The sequence below is a fragment of the Dendrobates tinctorius genome, unplaced genomic scaffold (genome assembly GCF_039654945.1).
Source record: "Dendrobates tinctorius isolate UK_male_01 unplaced genomic scaffold, ASM3965494v1 ptg000388l, whole genome shotgun sequence".
Classification (NCBI taxonomy): Eukaryota; Metazoa; Chordata; class Amphibia; order Anura; family Dendrobatidae; genus Dendrobates; species Dendrobates tinctorius.
The window spans coordinates 2644037-2665622 of record NW_027362054.1 but is presented as its reverse complement, the minus strand read 5'-3'; the positions used below and the strand labels follow the sequence as shown (position 1 = coordinate 2665622).

The window sequence follows — 21586 nt, the reverse complement described above, 5'->3', positions numbered from 1 at the left end:
ACTCTGAAATATTCTGAGACAGAGCAAAAAGACACCAAACTAGTAAGGGACAAAAAGCAAATTGGCAAAATACTGATAAATAAGAGTGGAAATTCAGCACAGCCCCCTGCCGGGGATGGCTGACCAATGACCACACAAAAAACTGAATAGACCAACAAAATCAAGTGTGAACATTAGCAGAAAAACTTAGCTTTAGATGACTGGAACAGAGCTGAAAACCAAGAGCTGACAAGCCAGAAGGAATCACCAGCAACTGAAAAGGGCGTCGGCTGTCTTAAATCCAATCTGAGACTCCTGAGGTCCAATCGTCATCCTCATTCTCAGGTGGCAGATCTCCACCGATCAAATCAGCCTCACTACCTCCTGTTACCACCAGAGGGAGTCTGGAAGGAGAACTCACAACTAGTGAACCAGAGAATGAACTCACAACATGCAAGAGTCTGTATGGATCCCAGAAACTCACTCATCTTTTATGCACACACACTGATTACAAGCAAACTGGACACAGGTGAGGATGTTACATTTAGTAGCCAGTCAAACCCATTTGTGTCAACTTCTGTTGGTGTTATCGGCCAAAATCACCAGGGTATCTAATCTTTTGATCAGGGTCATATGGATGTTTTGAGTTGTCATTATGATTTAAAAAAGAGAAAACACAGTAATTTGACAATAAATGGCTTCACCCATCCACTAACCATGAGTGGAGAAAGTTTTGGTGTCATCATTCGTTGTCTCCTGTGCTGCATTCCACAAACGTATCTGTCAGCTCCTGACTCTCCCTGTATGCCCCCAAAAATACCATTTGATATGTTCCTGCACTGTATGTAAATAAGAGTGGTCCGGTCCGATGGGAGTCTTTGCTGCAGTCTACATCCCTCCTCTCTGCTCCTAATCGTGTCCTCCTGCTTTGATTGATGTCAGGAGCTGACACACACATTTGTGGAATGCAGCACAGGAGCAGCTAAAGGTGGTGGCATTTGTTCATAGGCTCAAAAACTGGTGAAGGGTTCCCTTTAATGGGCTTTTTGTATTGTGGTATATCAACTTACTGTATCTGTCCACAGGATAAAGATAACTGCTAGAATGTTGGGGGTCCAATGATGATATCCCCATGGAAAACTTGTGTCTACTGATTGAATGGGTTACATGCCCCCTTTCTAAAGTCTATAGGACTAACAATGATAGTGCTTATCTATTTCTAGAACTCCAATGGAGATTGAATAGAGGGTCTGCGCAGATACACAACCACCACTTTATTCAAACTGAGGACACAACTTCCCCTTTCAAGCGATTAGAGGGGCTCTTATTGGACAGACAACCACCGATCCAGTAATCATGTATCCTATTGATAGGCGATAACATGTAAAACAATGGAATGTCTCTAACTTTGTTTACATTTTAACCGGTTGGCTACTTTATCTTTATTTTAACATGTGTGTTGGGAACAAGGTTTTGTGGCGCTTACTAACATATTAAAATTATATAAAATCTATATATGTTGTTGATTCTGCCTTCCTCACAGACGGCACAGCTCTCATGTTCTCAAAATTGTCTTCAGCCTCCTCCAGTTTATTCATGTGCAGTTTTTTAAAGTGGAAGAAACACATGCTGCAGAGACCGAAGCAGTGGGAAACTGGGGAGAGGTGAGCAGTTTACTTATTTGTTTAAAGCAATGAGTACATTGTACTCATTGGGGCAATCATGCTGCGTGGGTACAATTTAACAGTTTGAAGAGCTCTGTGGGGGCCATTATATTGTTTGTAGGGCTATATGGGATGCCATTAAGCTTCTTTGAGAGCTACGTGTGTGGCCATTATACTATTTGAAGGGCTATGTGTGGGGTCATTATAGTGATTGGAGGACAATGTGTGAGCCATTATAGTGTTTGTTGATCATAATACTGTGTGGAGGGCTGGGAAGGGCATTATATAATGTGGGGACCATTATATAGTGTAGAGGCCATTATATAGTGTGGCTGTGTGGGTACTATAATGCTATGTAGAGGGCTGTGTAGGTGTAATCATACTGTGTGGAGGGTGGTCTGGAAGGGTATGTGGCCATTTATACTGTAAGGAGAGCTATGTCTGGGACATTATATTATAAGGAGGGATGTGTGAGGGAAACCATATTGTGTGGAGGGCTGTGTTAGGGCCATCATATTGTGTGGGTGTCAGTGGGGGCTATCATACTGTGTTGGAGTCACTGTGGGGGTATCATACTGTGTGGAGGTCATTGAGGGGCATCACACTTTGAAGAGGGTACTGTGGGGTTATCGTACTGTGTGTAGAGGCTACTTTGGAAAAATTCACTGTGGGGGTATTCTACTATGTTCGGGGGGCACTTTTATTGGAATCACTCTTAATAGGGGCTATGAAGGGGGTATCTAAGTGCATGGAAACACTAAGGGGCTCAAATTGGAGCAAAAAATACTTCATAAGGGCTGCAAATCTTTGAGATAAGCTCTTCTGTGTGTATATACTCGAGTATAAGTCGACCTGAGTATAAGCCAAGGCACCTAATTTTGCCACGAATAACTGGGTAAACTTATTGACTCGAGTATAAGCCGGGTATGCATTGTCCCCCTCATCCCTGTCCTTGTATGCATGGCTCCCCCATCCCTGTCCTTGTATGCAAAAAAAAACACATCCTACTTGCCTTCTCTGCGCGCCCTCGCTGCATCTTGTTCCGGTGCCATCAGCTCTTCTGGCCGAGCGATCATGTGGCCCTGCTCTTTAAGATAATGAATATTCACTCCACACCTATGGGAGTGGAGTGGCGTGAATATTCATTACCTTAATGAGCGGGGTCATGTGATTGCTTGGCCGGAAGAGCTGCTGCGCTGAAACCAGCGATGGCGGGAAGGTAAGTAGGATGTGTGCTGGAAGCCGGCCGCTACAGCTGTAACTGTGCACGCTATAAGAGAAATGAATATTCACTGCCAGCACAGTGAATATTCATTACTCTTTACCAGCAGCACAGGCTTTAGCCGCAGCTGCCGACTCCTACCTCTGTGACCCGCTGCTCCACCGCTCCCCCTCCCCAACCGTCTTTCTGGGACAATGACTCATGTATAAGTCGAAGGGGGCGTTTTCAGCACAAAAAAATGTGCTGAAAAACTCGGCTTATACACAAGTAAATACGTTATTTTAATTTTACATTTTTTTATACAGAAAGTTTATTAAATTACATAATATTATAAGGGGTTGTCCAGCACTTTGATATTGATCACCTTCCTAAAGAGAGCTAGTCAATATTAGATCATTGGGGATCCAACACCGATTTTGGTGAACTGTACGTTCCCTTTATATGTGTCATTGCCCTTTCACTGAGTCTCTAAAAGAAACTTATGTGATTAGGCATACACCTATAATTTACAAAAGAACATATCCTACCTTGGCAAACAGTTACATGTAATTTTAGATGTGATTAAAATATTAATTCAGATTTGAGTTTTAACAGATGCACAAGAAACCATTAAGTGCATGATAGAACCTGTCAAATGCATTGGCAATAAATAAAAATAAAAATGCAAGCCCTGAAGAAAATTACATTCCACTGAATGTTCTTTTCCATTTCTCTAGGCACTTGTTTTATTTGCTACTGTCTGGGCCCACTCATATGCAAGTAAAGAGCGATGTGACGGTCACTTTGCAGTGTTTGAGATGGTTTAAATTCTGTTTAGATACCAAATGTTTACTTGTAGAGGTAGAAACAGGTGCCCCTACATTCACACAGATGTGGCAGTAAAATGGTTAACACATGACCTGCTCATCTTGCCCTGGGTGGGGACAGAAGAGTCGACCGCTGTCAGAAGCTCTGCGGGACGCTCCCTGCAGGGTGGGAATATATTTGTCTTCACTTTGGAACTAGGGATCAGCAATTTCTCTTGTGCTGTAGGAGGGGCAGGAAAACAGAACTCCGAGCCAAGGGACCAAATGACAGATCAAAACATGCCCATGCTGAAGGGAAAATAATTCATATTTTATAACCATAGTAATAAAAGTAACCATTCTCAAAATAGGAAGTGAAGATGTTATAAACCATACAAAGAGATACATAATGAATATGAATGTTAACAAATGCAGGCAAAATGATCTGTAACACAAAATGAAAGGTGCTTTATAAACCAATGTGTGTCTGAAAACCAAACCTGAGGTTTAGTAATGATCAGATGACAGCCAGATACCCACATTAATAAAACGGTACATAAAGAGTTAAATAAAGACACACACACACACACACACACACACACTAGCCTATGTAGGAGCATTAACATAATTAACCTACATATGCTGTAACAAAACAGCAACTGTCAGAAATCAGCGTGAAATGCAATATCTGTTTATTTTGCAAAAAAAAAAAATAGCATGAGCTCCTGCATAATTTTCATAACCAGCAGAGGGAAAGCTAATGGCTGAACATTGATGTTATATTTCTGGGAAGGAGCCAATAGCCATGAAGGTTCCCAGGCTATTAATATCAGCTCACAGATGTTTGCTTAGCCTTTACTAGCTATTTTACAGGGGAATCCCAGAAAAAAAATTACATGGGGTCCCCTTATAAAATCAAACCAGCAAAGGCTAGGCAGACAGCTGCCGGCTGATATTAGTAACCTGGGAAGGGCCATTTATATTGGCATGCACCACCCCAGGCTAAAAACATCAGCTCTCAGCCGCCCCATCTTGTAGATGCGCCAATTCTGACACTTAGCCTTGCTCTTTCCACTTGCCCTGTAGTGGTGGCAAGTGGGGTTCATATTTGTGGGGTAGATGTCACCTTTGCATTGTCAGGTGACATCAAGACCACAGGTTAATAATGGAGAGGCGTGTATAAGAAACCCATCCATTACTAATCCTATAGTTATATGGTAAATAAACACACAGCCAGAATAAAGTCCTTTATTTGAAATAATCACACAGACATAAGTCTTCAACCAGAGGCTGGACTGACATTTGTCTAGGATGATTTAGTGAATCCTGCTTTTAGCAGAGGGTTGGACCAGATGACCCAGGAGGTCCCTTCCACCTCTACCATTCTATGATTCTATGATTGAGACTCCTTTATTGAAACTTAATTTACCATACTTACTGAATGCCTAATCCCCGACTCCTCGTCTCCTGCAAACAATCAAAAAATAATAAGCCAACATATAATACTATCCTGTCCGTCGGAAGATGTGACTGCTCTACCCGGCCTCCAGGCATACACTGACAGGAGGTAATCGCTCCCACAGTGTATCACTGCGCTGCCATGAGAGTTCACCGGTGTTCCTCAGCTCTGGTGCTTCACGGCACTACCGCTGTGTGAGAACTCTCACGGCAGCTCAGTGATACACTGACAGGAGGTAATCTCTCCCACAGTGTATCGCCGGCAGCCGGGTAACATCGAAGTGGGACACTCGGTATTAAATGGGCTATGCTGAACAGGGAGTATATTTTGATTGCTTGCAGGAGACGCAGGTGTCGGGGATTAGGCCTTCATTGAGTATGTATATTGTATGTGAATATGTGATTATGTCAATGTTTTGATTTTTTTTTTACAATTGAACTCAGGCGCCAAATGATGAGACTATTCTCCCATCATTGGCTCATGCTGTCTGTTATATGTGACAGCAGACATAGCCGGATGGGAGTAGTAGTCTCATCAGACGACGCCTAAGTACAATCACTATGGGCTGTTTGTCGCATGGGTACACACACACAGAGACAGAGACACTCACACATTCTCCGCCCACACACATATGCTCAGCCCACACATTCTTCATTCTTCTGACATCATTTCCTTTGACAATTCCCCAGCGTTTTTGACAGCAAATCTGCAGCAAATACGTAAACCTTTTACACCTGGATTTTTGCTGCAGATTTGACTGACTCAATTGAAGTCAAGGAGTCAAAAACGCTGCAGAAATGCAAAGAGAATTGACATGCTACAGAAAATAAAATGCTGCAAATATGGATGGAAATCTAAGGATCATGTGCACAACACTTCAGGATTGTCATTGTATTACCTTGCTTTAGAATTCCATTGTGCTTTTGGAGCATTTCCGTGTATAAAAAAATGCTGTGAAAATGCATTGTGTGCACATAGCTTAAGTGGCCCATGACAAATGCCTCTAATGGTTCACTCTGGTCACCATTACTCTGTCCCTTTAGCAATGGATCAATTTGCCAAAATAGACCAATTAAATTAGATATTGAAGTGTTCTTCTAGTCCCCTCCTTTTATAAAGATGTAATACAAAACCATCCAGGTGTGCTCCTTCTGGTAAATGTCACATAAATGACATATCATTCACAATAGTAGCAATTTACACAGCAAATATAGTATTTTATGGTGTATAAATTTCTGATATGTTGTGTATAGACTGGTGGACCAAAGCTTTTAAATCTCACTATCTTTCTCAAAATAGATATCAATACCTGTGACCTTATAGTGACATTGGGTTTCCAAGTTCATCTGTAGAGTACACATATGTAATATATGTCATGCTACATATTAACAGGATGAGGCCACTCTAGGCATACTGTATGTGCATATAGAATCAATGACTGTCTGTATGTGCGTCCTGGCAGACATATACAAGGTATGTCAAACAAGTGCCAGCACATGAGCCTTATCTGCAGATCTATGTGAGACTTCCCCTCTGTTAAAACATGTTCTATGTAGATCTTAGGTTAAACAGTTGTTTGCACAATATTTTTCTTGATTACAGAGAAAATGCCATATAAATTGTGCTTACGTTACTCTCCGTGATACATGAGAACTATAAAATGTACCAAAAAGATGTTAGAGCAGTAAAAACATTAGCCCCAAATCATAGAGTACAGAGTTAATCATACCGTTCTTGATGACGGGGCATGCTGGAGGAAAACCGGCTTGATATATTAAGAGACGCACATCTCCTAATGGCGCATGCACCTCCATGCGCCAGGTCAAAACTCTTCCTCCAGTCAGGAACTGTGGCGTTAGATAAGCCACCCCGTTTCAACTTGGCTCATCCCATATGGTGGGAGCTGTCAAAACTGGCAGAAAATGCCAAAACTCTCAATTTTTGTGCAACTCTGAAAAGTCATTACGTTTTTACACAACACAAATCATTTTACAAATTTCTAGTGTAATCGCTTTGATGATTCATGGTCTTACAATTTTCACTGCAGTACTTTTTCAAAAAATATCAAAGTGCATTTCAAGCCTTTAAGGACAGTGGCGCTAAGAAGTGCATTACTTTCATATATATATTAGTAAATGCCACAAAATCATGTCCTCAACGCTTTTATTAAAGTGGGTGGCCAACCCCTTTAATCCTCGTACAATCAGTTTGGGATTTCGTGACCATGTCCCATTTTTTGACATCTGTCGTGTGCCAGTTTATGTGAAAATAACTTTGGCATGCTTCTATACCAACGATTCTTGTATTGTGTTTTATTTTGTGATACATCAATATGCTTTATATTTATAGAAACATCAATATTTTCAAAATATTTTTTTAAAAATTAAACTATGAATTGTTATGCCCTTATAACAGATAATCCACACAAAATAGTTATTAAATAATATTTATGCGTACTTTATCTAGTCGTCATTTTTGAATTTTTTTTTATTTTTCTGGATTTTAGAAGATATTTAGCAGCAATTTTTTACATTTTTCAGGAAATATTGAAATCCTGTATTTTAGGGATATAATTTTTTAAATGACTTTGGGGGTCTATATATGAGAAATTTGTTAAAGTGACTCCTCTATATATAATGTACCCCTCAAAGTATTCAAGGTAATATTAAGGAAGTTTGTTAAATCTCCACAGTAAGGCTACTTTCACACTTGCGTTAGGAGGCGCAGCGTACGCTCGGTGTGAAGCTCCGCCCCTGCCGCACCTCCTCCGGTGTTGCATTTTGGTGCGGCTGGCGCACCGTCAAAAGGACGCATGCACCGGTAAAAGCATACCAGCGCATGGCCTGTCTACTCAATGCTAAAGACAGGGTATGCAGGTCGCATGCAGTGTCATGCGCCCATAGGCCGAGCTGAACGGAGGAGGTGCGGCAGGGGGTGGAGCTTCATGCAGAGCGTACACTGTGCCTCCTAACGCAAGTGTGAAAGTAGCCTTAATTATGCAAAATGTAATGAAAATTTTTTAAAAATCCATTTAGTTAGGTTTTTTTGTTTTCACAAGTAATATTAGTATAAAATGAATCCCAATACTTATTAAGCGATTGCTACCAAATGAATATGTTGTCGGTAAACTGCTGTTTGATCAGATGGCAGGGTTTGCAAGGGAAGGAGCGCTTTTTGACTTTTCGCTGGAATAGATTGCGGATGCAAAACTGCAAAGCCACTAAAGTTCCAAAAACAGCATAAAATCACAAATAAAACAACACCCCTCAAAGAATTCATCTAGCGGTATAGTCAGCATTTTGAACACACGAGTGTTTCATAGAATTTTATTACATTGGGCCATGAAAATCAAAAGCTACATTTTTATACAAAAATTAATTTTAGCCCCAAACATTTTTTTTTCTAAAAGGGAAAAAAGTAGAAAATGGACCCAAAAGTTGGTATGCAATTTCTCCCCCTTGTAGCAATACCTTATATCTGATCATATTGTACTGTTTGGACACATGACAGGACTTGGTAGGGAAATGTCATTTGATTCTTGTAGCGTAGATAATGTGTAGGGCACCGTTTGCAGAGCCCCTAATATAACAAGACAGCAGAGAAAAAACAGTGACCTCATTTTGGAATTTATACCTTTTTGGGAATTTATGTATGTTTGTAGTGACTATTTTGGCCTCGCATGTGTTTTCCAGAATTAAGCATGCATTAGATGTTGCACAGTGAAAACTGCCATTTTAGTGCCCAATACACAGTGCCCACTTTATGTTCCTGGAGACGTGCACCCCATTAATTGTAAAGCAGGTTCTTGCTAATAATACATACTATCATATATGTGGATGCTAACTGCGGAATGGACACTTTGTGTGACTCAGAAAGGAGAAGGTAGGACATTTGGCTTTAGGAGCGAGAATTCTGCAAGATTGGATTTTGGGAGCCATATTGCTTTTCCAGAGTCTGTGCACCACCACCACTTGTAACGTGAAAACCCCCTATATATCCATTGAGATTTGACAGACTTGGTTAAAGTTTTATTTTTTTTTTATACAGAATGTGGTTGCTGTTTCATTGCTATTATTTCGGATATATTACATATTCTGGTCCATTTTTATTTAATATTTGGGAGTCAAAGTAAATAAAAAGCAATTTAGGAATTAATTTTATTTTTACATTTTTTCACAGAGCAATAAGGCTGTGTGCACACGTAGCGATTTTTAAGCGTTTTTGCCGCGATTTTCGGCGCGAAAACGCTTAAAAATCGTGTACAGAACGCCCCCATGCATTCCTAAGGCATTCCGCACATGCTGTGCTAATGCTGCGCTTTTTTCCGCGGCGGAATTGCATCGCAGAAAAAATCGCAGCATGCTCATTCTTTGTGCGGAATCGCAAAGAATTGCCGCGATTCCGCACCCATAGGAATGCATGAGAATCGCTTACTCCCCGCATGTGGCTATGCCCACCATGCGGGAAGTTAAGCGTCTCATGTGCGGTTGGTACCCACGGTGTGGAGGAGAGGAGACTGTCCTCCAGGCCCTGGGTACCATACCCCTGTAAAAAAAAGAATAAAAAATAAAAAATCGGGGTATATTTACCTTCCGGCGTCCCATGATGCATTCCCGGCCTCAGCGTTCCCAGTAATGCCTTGCGGCAAGGTCCTGTGATGACGTAGTCTCGCGTGACTCTAGCGGTCTTGCGAGATCGCTATAGCAACGCGAGACTACCTCATCACAGGTCTCGCAAGGCATTACTGGGAACGCTGAGGCCCGGGAATGCAGCGCGGGACGCCGGAAGGTAAATATACCCCGATTTTTTTATTTTTTTTAGCATTTTAACATCCTATCTTTTACTATTGATGCCGCATAGGCGGCCTCAATAGTAAAAACCTGGTCACACTTGTCAAACACTATGTTTGACGAGTGTGACCAACCTGTCAATCACTTTCCAAGCGATGCTTCAAATCGCTTGGAAAGTGCTTGAATATCGCACGTGAAAATCGCGGCAAAATCGCGATCAAAATCGCGGTGAAATCGCGCGGAAAAAAACGCGCGATTTCTGGGAAGGAGTCCGGTTTTTAGTAAGCGTTTTAAAACGCTACGTGTGCACATAGCCTTAATTGATAAAGTGGTGTTATTTATCAGGACACTGCTATTACAGAGATACCAGATTTATGAAGGGTTTATATTTCCCCTTGCTTACGAAAAGCTTTTTTTTTTTACAAATAATTATTTGATCTTGCTTTACCATACTCTGAGAATTGGAATAATTTGAGGATGTCTCTTGCACTGCTGTGTATGGAAGACGTCAAATTTCAGCAGTAGTTTTGTTTTTATATACGTTTAATAATATATGTATTTATTTTAAATTTATTTTATTTTTTTTGTGCACTTTTTTATTGGATGTAACTGTTCATTAATGTTATTGGATTTCATCACGTGCTGACCTTGTGAACTTCAACATAGCACACACACACTATCATGTGTCGGCTTGGCGCCTTTATTTGAAAATCATTCCTTAAAAACTGCCTTGTATGTCTGATACCTGTATGTGGTCATTTACTGAGGAAGACGTGCTTGACACTTTGAAATGTGTTGAATAAAAACCACATGTTTGAGTAAATCGCAGAGATTTGACGTCTTCCATACACAGCAGGGCTGGAGACATCCACAAATTATTCCGATCTTCATGCCTTTCGGTTTTAGGACCCCTGGATCCACAGCAGCTATACAAAGGATCTAAAAATGCTTTTTAAATCATAGGTTAGTACAATCTGATTAAGAACTTTAATTGTATTTTAGATAGGACCCTATTTGAGCTATTTTCTCCCTTGTATTTTATATTCTGAGAATTATTTTTTTATTTTTTTTGTAGGAGGAGTTGACATTTTTATTGGTATCATTTTGGGTACATGATGCCATTTGCTTTTTATTTTGATGTTGAGAGACAGAATGAACAAAAAACAGCACTTCAGAAACTGTTTTTACTTTTTTATTTTTTGCCATTTGCTGTGTGGTAAAAGTGGTAAGAACTTAATTATTCAAGCCAGTATAATTACAGTGATATCGGATTTATACAGTTTTTGTATAATTTTGTTTTTTTTCCTGTTAGTAGATTTCAATGAGGGCTTGGATTTTTTCCAGAGCAAGACGTCATTTTTCATTTTGTGACTCTTTCCTATGCCTTTTTGTAAATTTTACAGCTCCCAGCCAATCCCTTATTCTAAATCAAGGCTCTATGGAGGCCATATTATCAATTCTAGGACTTATCTTTATGTTTTTGATAAAGATAGTTCCTAATGACATTGTCTGTATGTTTGTAGTTGTTGACCTGCTACAGAATAAATTGGGAGCCAAACAGATGCTCACTGATGAAGTTCTATGATGAATAAGAATCTACCTGTGTTCCCAAGCTTTGGGGGCAACATTAATCATGACCAAATCCTCAACTACATTTGCTGAAATGTAGCCACAAACTTTCAAGGAACCTGCAGTATGCGTCAATGTTGCCTGGAGACACTCATTATTGTGGTGTTCTCCAGGCCTATAGCAAACAAACTACCCTTTGTTTAGGCAAAATTTTTAATTCATCAGTCCAGAGCAGCTGCTGCCATTTTTCTGCACCCCAGGTCCAGTGCTTTAGTGCATAGCTAAGTCATTTTACCTTACTTTTATCTCAAAGGTATAATTTTTGGCTACAGTTCTTGTTTCTGAACATCACTTCAGGTTTGATTTCTCCGAACAGTACTTGGCTGTAGCTGGGTACCAGTGGTTGCTGACAATTTTGACCTTGTGGCACTATTGGACATTTTCAGAGGGGAGTAAGCATGATGGCGTGGATTCACCATAGCTGTCACACCACAAAACTGGCATGAAAGCTTTTAACAGTTGCTTAATATTTGCGCAACGAGGTGTGGGGCATCAATTTTAAATTTTCTGCTTTTTCACTCCAGTTTGAAACCGCTCCACCGAAATTGCTGGAGCTGGTGAGGGGCTGCACCCGCCCATCAAATTCATCATTAGTAATACCGCATTGTATGGCAGAAATGCTATTCCAATTCTTGACTGGAGTAGCATTTTTGGCACGGTGACCGGAGGTGCACACCACTCAGAAGAGGCTCAGAATTTATCAATTGTCATGTGACTCTTGGCAGACCATAGTGTCTGTGATGCTCAATATTACCCACTTCTTGGTCTCCAAAACATTGAGAAATATAGCCAGATAGTTATCCATCATGCAATGCCATCAGAGGACAATGATCCCAAATATTCAGCCAATGTCATTAAGACCTATCTTCAGCATAAAGAAGAACAATGAGTTCTGGAAGTGATCATAGGCCCCAACACAGCCCTGATTTCAGCATCATTGAGTATGTCAGGAATTACAAGAACAGACAGAAGGATTTGCACAAACCTACATCAACAAATCAATTGGAACAACCGCACTGCTGTTTCCTCAAAAACTGGTACATGACTTCTAAAGTAAAACATGACAGAAGCTGTAGTGAAATTTGCATTATTTGAAAGATCTCACCCATGTATATATCCTGCAAATATAAGTGGCTATACAGCAGGTGAAATAAGTATTGAACATGTTACCAGTGTTTTAAGTAAATATATTTCTAAAGGTGATATTGACATGAAATTCACACCAAATGTCGGTGTAACAACTATAAGGGTACTACGGAATCTAATTGTGTGGGATAATACGAGACTCAGACCAAAGTTTATGCAAAAAAGTATATTAAACAAGGGTAAAACAACTAACAGTTCTTCCTGCAAAGGTAACGAAAACACAGCACAATATAGAGTGAAACAAGTAAAGTAAAACTAGCAGAGCATTTCCTGCAATAGTAACGAAAACACAGCACAATATAGAATGATGCAGAATAACTGAAGAGTGGGGTGCGACCACTAATATGAACCAGTCCAACAGTAATATGACGCAGGTGTGCTCAAGGCACTAAACGTAGGAGTCCAGCAATAAGTATGAGAGTCAGCACACTGCATTTAATGAGGCAGTCCTGTGATGTTATGAATGAGCACGCGCACAACACTTAAATGTATAAGTCCAGCGTGATACAGGAGCGGCATAAACAGGAGAAGGTCAATATATGTACCTTTAGGGCTGAGAGCCCCGCACAAGTCCAGCAACTCAGCCCAAACAAACACAGACCTATAGGAAATGGAGATGTCAGGATTCCTTACTAGCCACAGCAGTTCCAGGGGCGAATAGCTCCACAATTGAAGTCCAGACCATAGTAAAGCACAGACAAAATCAGGGAGACGCACAGAGGACTGTAGGCGGCAGAAAGTGGAAAGGCAGAGCACCGAGTAACGGGCAGCAGCAGGGTGTCCACCAGCAGACAGGCAGGAGCTCTTGAGCCAACAGCAACAAAATAAGGCACAGAGGAGCACATGACCTGGACTTAAATAATCAGGACAGACAGGAACTTCCATGACAGGGCGAGATACGAGACTCCATGTTGGATCAGGGCAAACTGGCACAAACGAAATCCTTACAGTTGGTAAGAACCCATTCCATCCACACAGACAAAGAAATCAAACCCTAGATGTCCATAAATTAAGTTCTGTTATGTCCAATATTGAGAAATAACATAGGGAAAAAGTATTGAACACATGAAGAAAGAGAGGTGCAAAAAGTCATGGAAAGTCTTGACACCTGATGAAATCTATCAGCAATTAGAAAGCAATTCTGTCAATTAGTGAAAATTAATATTAGCTGGTTTAATTGATGGAATCCTCACGTCAGTCAAACGGGGGTCATACACAGAGATAGCAGTACAGTACCAAGGATGAGACAGAACGGATAGTCGGGGCCAGGCAGCGGTCAGAGCCAAACAGACATAGAAGGTACAAAAACAGAATCCAATAAGCAGTATCCAGAGAACAGACCGAACACACTCTGTCAAGGGCGAAAGTATATCTGATGGGGATTAGCGCTTCCTGAGGCTATAAGAAGCTCTCCCCGAACCAAGGAGAGGCCACAATAATAAGCCCCAGGTGTGCAAGTAAGAACCCGCACTGTGATCATAAAATTAACCCCAGGAGTGCAGGTCCACCAGTACTGGGCTCCAGGCATTAACCCCAAGCGTGCGGGTCCGGTCCGCACTGGGATCATGACACTGGGAGAATATTGTCTGGTCAGATGAATCCAAAATTGAACTCTTTGGATGCCATAATAGACACCATCTTTGGAAGCTAAAAGGCACTGCATATCACCCTGAAAACAAGATACCAACAGTGAAGTTTGGAGGTAGGAACATCATGGTGTGGGGCTGTGTTTCAGCATACGGCACTGTTAAACTTCATGTAATTGAAGGAAGGATAAATAGATAAATGTACTGAGACATTCTTGAAAGAAATCTGATGCCATGACTGGAATGATGAAGGTGAAACGAGGGTGGATGTTTCAGCGAGACAATGATCCCAAACAAACAGCCTAGGAAGCTCTCAATTGGTTTTAGAAAGAGAAAATAAAGCAACTAGAAACATCAATGACAGCTTGAAGTCTTTTGTGGTAGCTGTGAATGAGGTTCTTCATGTTCCCAGATGGTAATGCTGCCCACTCTTCTTGGCAAAAAGTCTCCAGTTCCTGTAAATTCCTGGGCTGTCTAGCATGAACTGTGCACTTGAGATCTCCCCAGAGTGGCTCAATGGTATTGAGGTCAGGAGACCAAGATGGCCACTCTAGAATCTTCACTTTGCTCTGCTGTAGCCAATGACAGGTCGACTTGGCCTTGTGTTTTGGATTGTTGTCATGTTGGAATATCCAAGTATGTCCCATGCGCAGCTTCTGGGCTGATTGCAAATTTGCCTCCAGTATTTGCTGATAACATGCTGCATTCATCTTTCTTTCAACTTTGACCAGTTTCCTGTGTCTTTGTAGCTCACACATACCTAAAACATCAGCGATCCACTTTTACAGTAGGAATGGTGTTTCTTTCATCATAGGCCTTGTTGACCTCTCTCCAAATGTAATGTCTATGGTTGTGGCCAAAAAGTTTAATTTTGGTCTCATCACTCCAATTTACCTTGCTCCAGAAGTTTTAAGGCTTGTCTCTGTGCTGTTTTGCATATTGTAGGTGAGATACTTTGTGGCATTTGCACAGTAATGGCTTTCTTCTGGTGACTCGACCATACAGCCCGTTTTTCTTCAAGTGCCTCCTTATTGAGCATCTTGAAGCAGCCACACCGCTACTTTTCCAGTATTTCAGCTGATGTTATTTGTGGGTTTTGGTTTGCATCCAAAACAATTTTCCTGGCAGTTGTAGATGAAGTTTGTTGGTCTACCTGACCGTGGTTTTGCTTTTACAAAGGCCCTGATTTTCTATTTGTTAATCACAGTTTGAACACTGCTGACTGGCATTATCAATTATTTTTTGTATCCCTTTACAATTTTATACAGTTCAACTACTTTTCCCGTAGATCCATTGACAATTACAGTCATATGTTAAAGTTTGGGCACCCCTATTAATGGTAACCTTTTTTCTTTATAACAATTTTGGTTTTTGCAACAGCTATTTCAGTTTCATATATCTAATAACTGATGGACTCAGTTATATTTTTGATTCAAATGAGGTTTATTGTACTAACAGAAAATATGCAATCTGCATTTAAACAAAATTTGACCGGTGCAAAAGTATGGGCACCCTTATCATTTTCTTGATTTGAACACTCCTAACTACTTTTTACTGACTTCCTGAAGCACTAAATTGGTTTTGTAACCTCATTGAGCTTTGAACTTCATAGCCAGGTGTATCAAATCATGAGAAAAGGTATTTAAGGTGGCCACTTGCAAGTAGTTCTCCTATTTGATTCTCCTATGAAGAGTGGCATCATGGGCTCCTCAAAACAACTCTCAAATGATCTGAAAACAAAGATTATTCAACATAGCTTTTCAGGGGAAGGATACAAAAAGTTGTCTCAGAGATTTAACCTGTCAGTTTCCACTATGAGGAACATAGTAAGGAAATGGAAGAACACAGGTACAGTTCTTGTTAAGCCCAGAAGTGGCAGGCCAAGAAAAATATCAGAAAGGCAGAGAAGATGAATGGTGGGAACAGTCAAGGACAATCCACAGACCACCTCCAAAGACCTGCAGCATCATCTTGCTGCAGATGGTGTCACTGTGCATCGGTCAACAATACAGCGCACTTTGCACAAGGAGAAGCTGTATGGGAGAGTGATGCAAAAGAAGCCGTTTCTGCAAGCACGCCACAAACAGAGTCGCCTGAGGTATGCAAAAGCACATTTGGACAAGCCAGTTACATTTTGGAAGAAGGTCCTGTGGACTGATGAAACAAAGATTGAGTTGTTTGGTCATACAAAAAGGCGTTATGCATATAGGCTAAAAAACACAGCATTCCAAGAAAAACACTTGCTACCCACAGTAAAATTTGGCGGAGGTTCCATCATGCTTTGGGGCTGTGTGGCCAATGCCGACACCGGGAATCTTGTTAAAGTTGAGGGTCGCATGGATTCAACTCAGTATCAGCAGATTCTTGACAATAATGTGCAAGAATCAGTGACGAAGTTGAAGTTACGCAGGGGATGGATATTTCAGCAAGACAATGATTCAAAACACCGCTCCAAATCTACTCAGGCATTCATGCAGAGGAACAATTACAATGTTCTGGAATGGCCATCCCAGTCCCCAGACCGGAATATCATTGAATATCTGTGGGATGATTTGAAGCGGGCTGTCCATGGTCGGCGACCATCAAACTTAGCTGAACTGGAATTGTTTAGTAAACAGGAATGGTCACAAATACCTTCATCCAGGAACTCATTAATAGCTACAGGAAGCGACTAGAGACTGTTATTTTTGCAAAAGGAGGATCTACGAAATATTAATGTCACTTGTATGTTGAGGTGCCCATACTTTTGCAGCGGTCAAATTTTGTTTAAATGCAGATTGCACATTTTATGTTAGTACAATAAACCTCATTTGAATCCAGAAATATAACTGAGTCCATCAGTTATTAGATATATCAAACTGAAATAGCTGTTGCAAAAACCAAAATTGTTATAAAGAAAAAAGGTTAACATTAATAGGGGTGCCCAAACTTTAACATATGACTGTATATTGCTTTCCCCATGACTCACAATCCAGAAACGCCAGTGGCTGGATGAAAGATGCAAGAGTCTGTCTGGATCCCAAAAACTCACTCAGCTTTTATTCACACACACTGATTACAAGCAAGCAGGTCACAGGTGAGAATGTTACCTTTAGTAGCCATTCACACCCATTTGTATCAACTTCTGTGTATGTTATCAGGCCAAAAATCACCAGGGTATGTGAACTTTTGATCAGGATCATTTGGATGTTTTGTGTTGTCATTGTGATTTAAAAATAGAAAACACAGTAGTTTGATAATAAATGGCTTCACCCAAACACTAACCATGAGTGGAGAAAAATTTTTGTTTAATCATTCATAATCTCTGAAAAAAGGCCAAGAAAGCAAAAATGCTGCAGGGGTAAACTTTTGAGCACAACTGTATATGTACACACACACACACCTAAATATTGCATATTTCAATATTATATGTCTTCTCTTTTTTCAAAATAGACAAAAATTGAATATTTGCAAACAAAGGAGTGAAAATACTGACCAACAAAATGGGGGACTGCACTTAGGTAACTCAATTAATGTGCATGAATCATTTATCGGATTTATCAGGCTAATGCAGGAACAGAGATAATTCACATAAATAAACATAAAGCAATATGGGCGGCTAACTTGCAAGGATATAATTTGTATAGGAGGGATCATAAAAAAAGGAAAGGGGGTGGAGTCTGTCTATATATAAAGTTCACTTTAAAGCCCACACTAAGAGAATATATACAAGAGGGAAATGAAGAGGTGGAGTCTCTATGGGTGGAGATACAAGGAGGGAAAAGTAATAAAATCCTCATAGGGGTTTGTTATAAGCCACCAAATATAACAGAAGCCACTGAAAATGTATTATTGAAACAAATAGACAAAGCAGCAAATCACAATGAGGTGATTATTATGGGGGACTTCAACTACCCCGACATAGACTGGGAAACTGAAACCTGCGTATCTCAGAAAGGAAACCAATTTCTGTCAGTGACCAAGGATAATTATCTGTCACAACTTGTGCAGGGCCCAACTAGAGGGACAGCCCTTCTGGACTTAACTTTAAGCAACAGGCCAGATAGAATAACAGAAGTACGAGTCGATGGGCATCTAGGGAACAGTGACCACAATATAATACAATTCCACTTGTCCTTCAGTAAGGTGCCCTGGAAGGGGGTTACAAAAACGCTGAATTTCAGGAAAGCAAAGTTTGATCAGCTTAGAGAGGACCTTCGCCGAATTGATTGGGACAATGTCCTCAAAAATAGGAGCACAGAAAATAAATGGGAAATATTTAAATCAGTTTTACACACCCACTGCGAGCTAGCCATACCGTACAGAAATAATTGGGCTAGGAACAGGAGAACACCAATGTGGCTAAATAAGGATGTAAAAAGGGCAATAAATAACAAGAACAAGGCATTTAAGAAGCTAAAACAAGAAGGCAATGAAGAAGCATTAAAAAGTTATAGAGAAAAAAATAAAATGTGTAAAAAAACAAATACATTTAGCAAAAGTGGAAACTGAGAGACTCATTGCTAAGGAAAGTAAAACAAACCCCAAACTATTCTTTAATTATATAAACAGCAAAATGATTAAAATTGATGGTGTCAGCCCTTTAAAGAACAATGAGGGTGAAATCATAGAGAGCGATGTGGGAAAAGCAAATGTTTTAAATACTTTTTTCTCAACAGTGTTCACACAGGAAAAGGATTTGCCAAGGGAAATGCAGAGTGATAATGTAAACTCCCCATTAATTATTACCTGCCTAACCCAGGAAGAAGTGCAGAACCGCCTTAGTAAGATTAAAATTGACAAATCACCAGGCCCTGATGGCATTCACCCTCGGGTATTAAGGGAGTTAAGTAATGTGATAGACAGGCCTCTATTCCTTATATTTAAAGACTCTATAGAAACAGGGTCTGTTCCTTTTGATTGGCGGCAAGCAAATGTGGTACCAATATTCAAAAAGGGGTGTAAAAGGGAACCTGGAAACTATAGGCCGGTAAGCTTAACATCTGTTGTGGGTAAAATTTTTGAGGGGTTTCTAAGGGATACCATTATGGAATATCTCAATGTTAATAAATGTTTAACTCCATATCACCATGGATTTATGAAGGATCGCTCCTGTCAAACTAACCTGATCAGCTTCTATGAGGATGTAAGCTCTCAAATGGACCAAGGAGAATCATTGGATGTCATTTATCTCGACTTCTCTAAAGCATTTGACACTGTCCCACATAAAAGATTGGTAAGTAAGATGAGAAAGCTTGGGCTAGGGGAAAATGTGTGTAGATGGGTAGGTAGCTGGCTTAGTGATAGAAAACAAAGAGTGGTTATTAATGGTGCATACTCAGATTGGGCCAGGGTTACTAGTGGGGTACCACAGGGTTCTGTATTGGGCCCCCTACTATTTAATATATTTATTAATGATCTAGTGGATGGCTTACACAGTAAAATATCAGTATTTTCAGATGATACAAAACTATGTAAGGTAGTTAACACAAAGGAGGACAGTTTGCAACTACAGACAGATTTGAGTAAATTGGAGAATTGGGCTGAAAAATGGCAAATGAGGTTTAACAAAGGTAAGTGTAAGGTTATGCACATGGGAAGGAGAAACAGATGCTACAATTACTTACTAAATGGGAAACTGCTGGGGAAATCAGACATGGAAAAAGACTTGGGCATCTTAGTCAATAAGAAGCTAAATTGGAGTGCCCAGTGTCAGGCAGCTGCCACCAAAGCAAATAGGGTCATGGGATGCATTAGAAGAGGTTTGGGGACATGAGATGAAAACATAATTCTCCCTCTGTACAAATCGCTAGTCAGACCACACGGAGTATTGTGTGCAATTTTGGAAGCCGGTGCTCAAGAAAGACATTACTGAACTTGAAAGGGTTCAAAGGCGGGCTACTAAAATGATAAATGGAGTTGGTTCACTACAATACCCAGAAAGGTTATCAAAATTAGGTCTATTTACTCTAGAAAAGAGAAGACTTAGGGGAGACTTAATATCTATGTACAAGTATATCAGAGGGCAATACAGAGATCTCTCTAATGAACTGTTTATACCAAGAACTGTGACAAGAACAAGGGGGCATTCTCTTCGTTTGGAGGAAAGACAATTTCTGCACCAGCATAGAAGAGGGTTCTTCATGGTAAGAGCAGTGAGGCTCTGGAATTCTCTTCCTGAGGAAGTGGTGATGGCCAACTCACTGAATGAATTTAAGAAAGGAATGGATGCTTTTCTTGTGAGTAACAGTATAGAAGGTTACGAATAACAGAATATCATAGGTAGATGGTTGACCCAGCTTAGGGGAAGGAATTTTTTTCCCTATGGAGAAAATTGGCTTCTACTCTGGGTTTTTTGCCTTCCCCAGGATCAACAATGCAGAACAGCTGCACTAAAAATAGGCTGAACTAGATGGACATAAGGTCTTCCTTCAGCCTTCAAAACTATGTTACTATGTAATATGAGTAAAGGGCCTGTCACACTAAGCGATATCGCTAGCAATATCGCTATAACATCACTGGTTTTTGTGACGTAGCAGCGATATTGCTAGCGATATCGCTATGTCTGATACTTACCTCCGACCGGCTCCCCCGCTGATTATCGCTGATCGCGCGAGAACGTCCTGGACCGTTTCTCGCCGTCAGCTTCTTGCTGGGCTTCCTGTGGCGCCGACAAGCGATGCGTGGATGCGGGCAGGAGGACGTCTTCATTGCCTCGTGTGACAGGTAAGTAACGACCCCCGACCGCTGCTATGTCCCTGGTGAGATCTGCCTGTGTGGCAGCAAACTAGCGACCATTTAGCGATGCACCAGCGATCCTGACTGCATCATATCGCTGGTCGGGATCGCTGGTGCATCGCTAAGTGTGACAGCACCTTCATTCAGATAGCTGCAGCAAGTTATCTTATATCATCACTATCATTATTTAATTACACTGTGAGCAATGAAACAGTGAAACAACCTTTTTGCACCATATGTCCTCATTTTCACTTTTGCTGAAAGGAAGCTTAACACTCTGTGTTGGAAGATAAATCCTCATTAACTCACTGAGGTCAGGGTGCATGACTTTCATAAATCCTACCATGACAGCGTTCCTGGAGTTCAGGTGCTTAAATGGTTCATTGCCGTAGGGTGCAGTGGTTGACATTCATAAAAGCAGAAACCATGAATCTATAGGATTTAGGTATTAGTGATATCAACATAGAAGGAAGGGTCTAGTTGTAATTGACTATAGACATAATATTGTAATAAATATTAGAATTCTCTCTCATTAAACTAAATCTAAACCCACATCATGTGTATAAAATCCAATGTAACCAGCGCATGGCATCCCTACACTTTCTCACA

General features: G+C 40.6%; 1 protein-coding gene across 5 annotated transcripts in view; it reads right to left on the bottom strand.

The window, feature by feature from the left end:
* The window catches only part of WNT10B (Wnt family member 10B), a 96827-nt gene that overhangs the window by 35464 nt on the left and 39777 nt on the right, over positions 1-21586 (bottom strand). The window contains exon 1 of one of the 5 annotated variants that reach the window (XM_073563452.1): positions 6839-7011. The exons of the other annotated variants lie outside the window; for them this stretch is intronic. Coding sequence (XP_073419553.1) covers positions 6839-6858 — 20 coding nt within the window. The 5' untranslated portion in view covers positions 6859-7011. Of the gene's footprint in view, positions 1-6838; positions 7012-21586 lie in introns of those variants that run through there. 5 annotated transcript variants of the gene reach the window in all.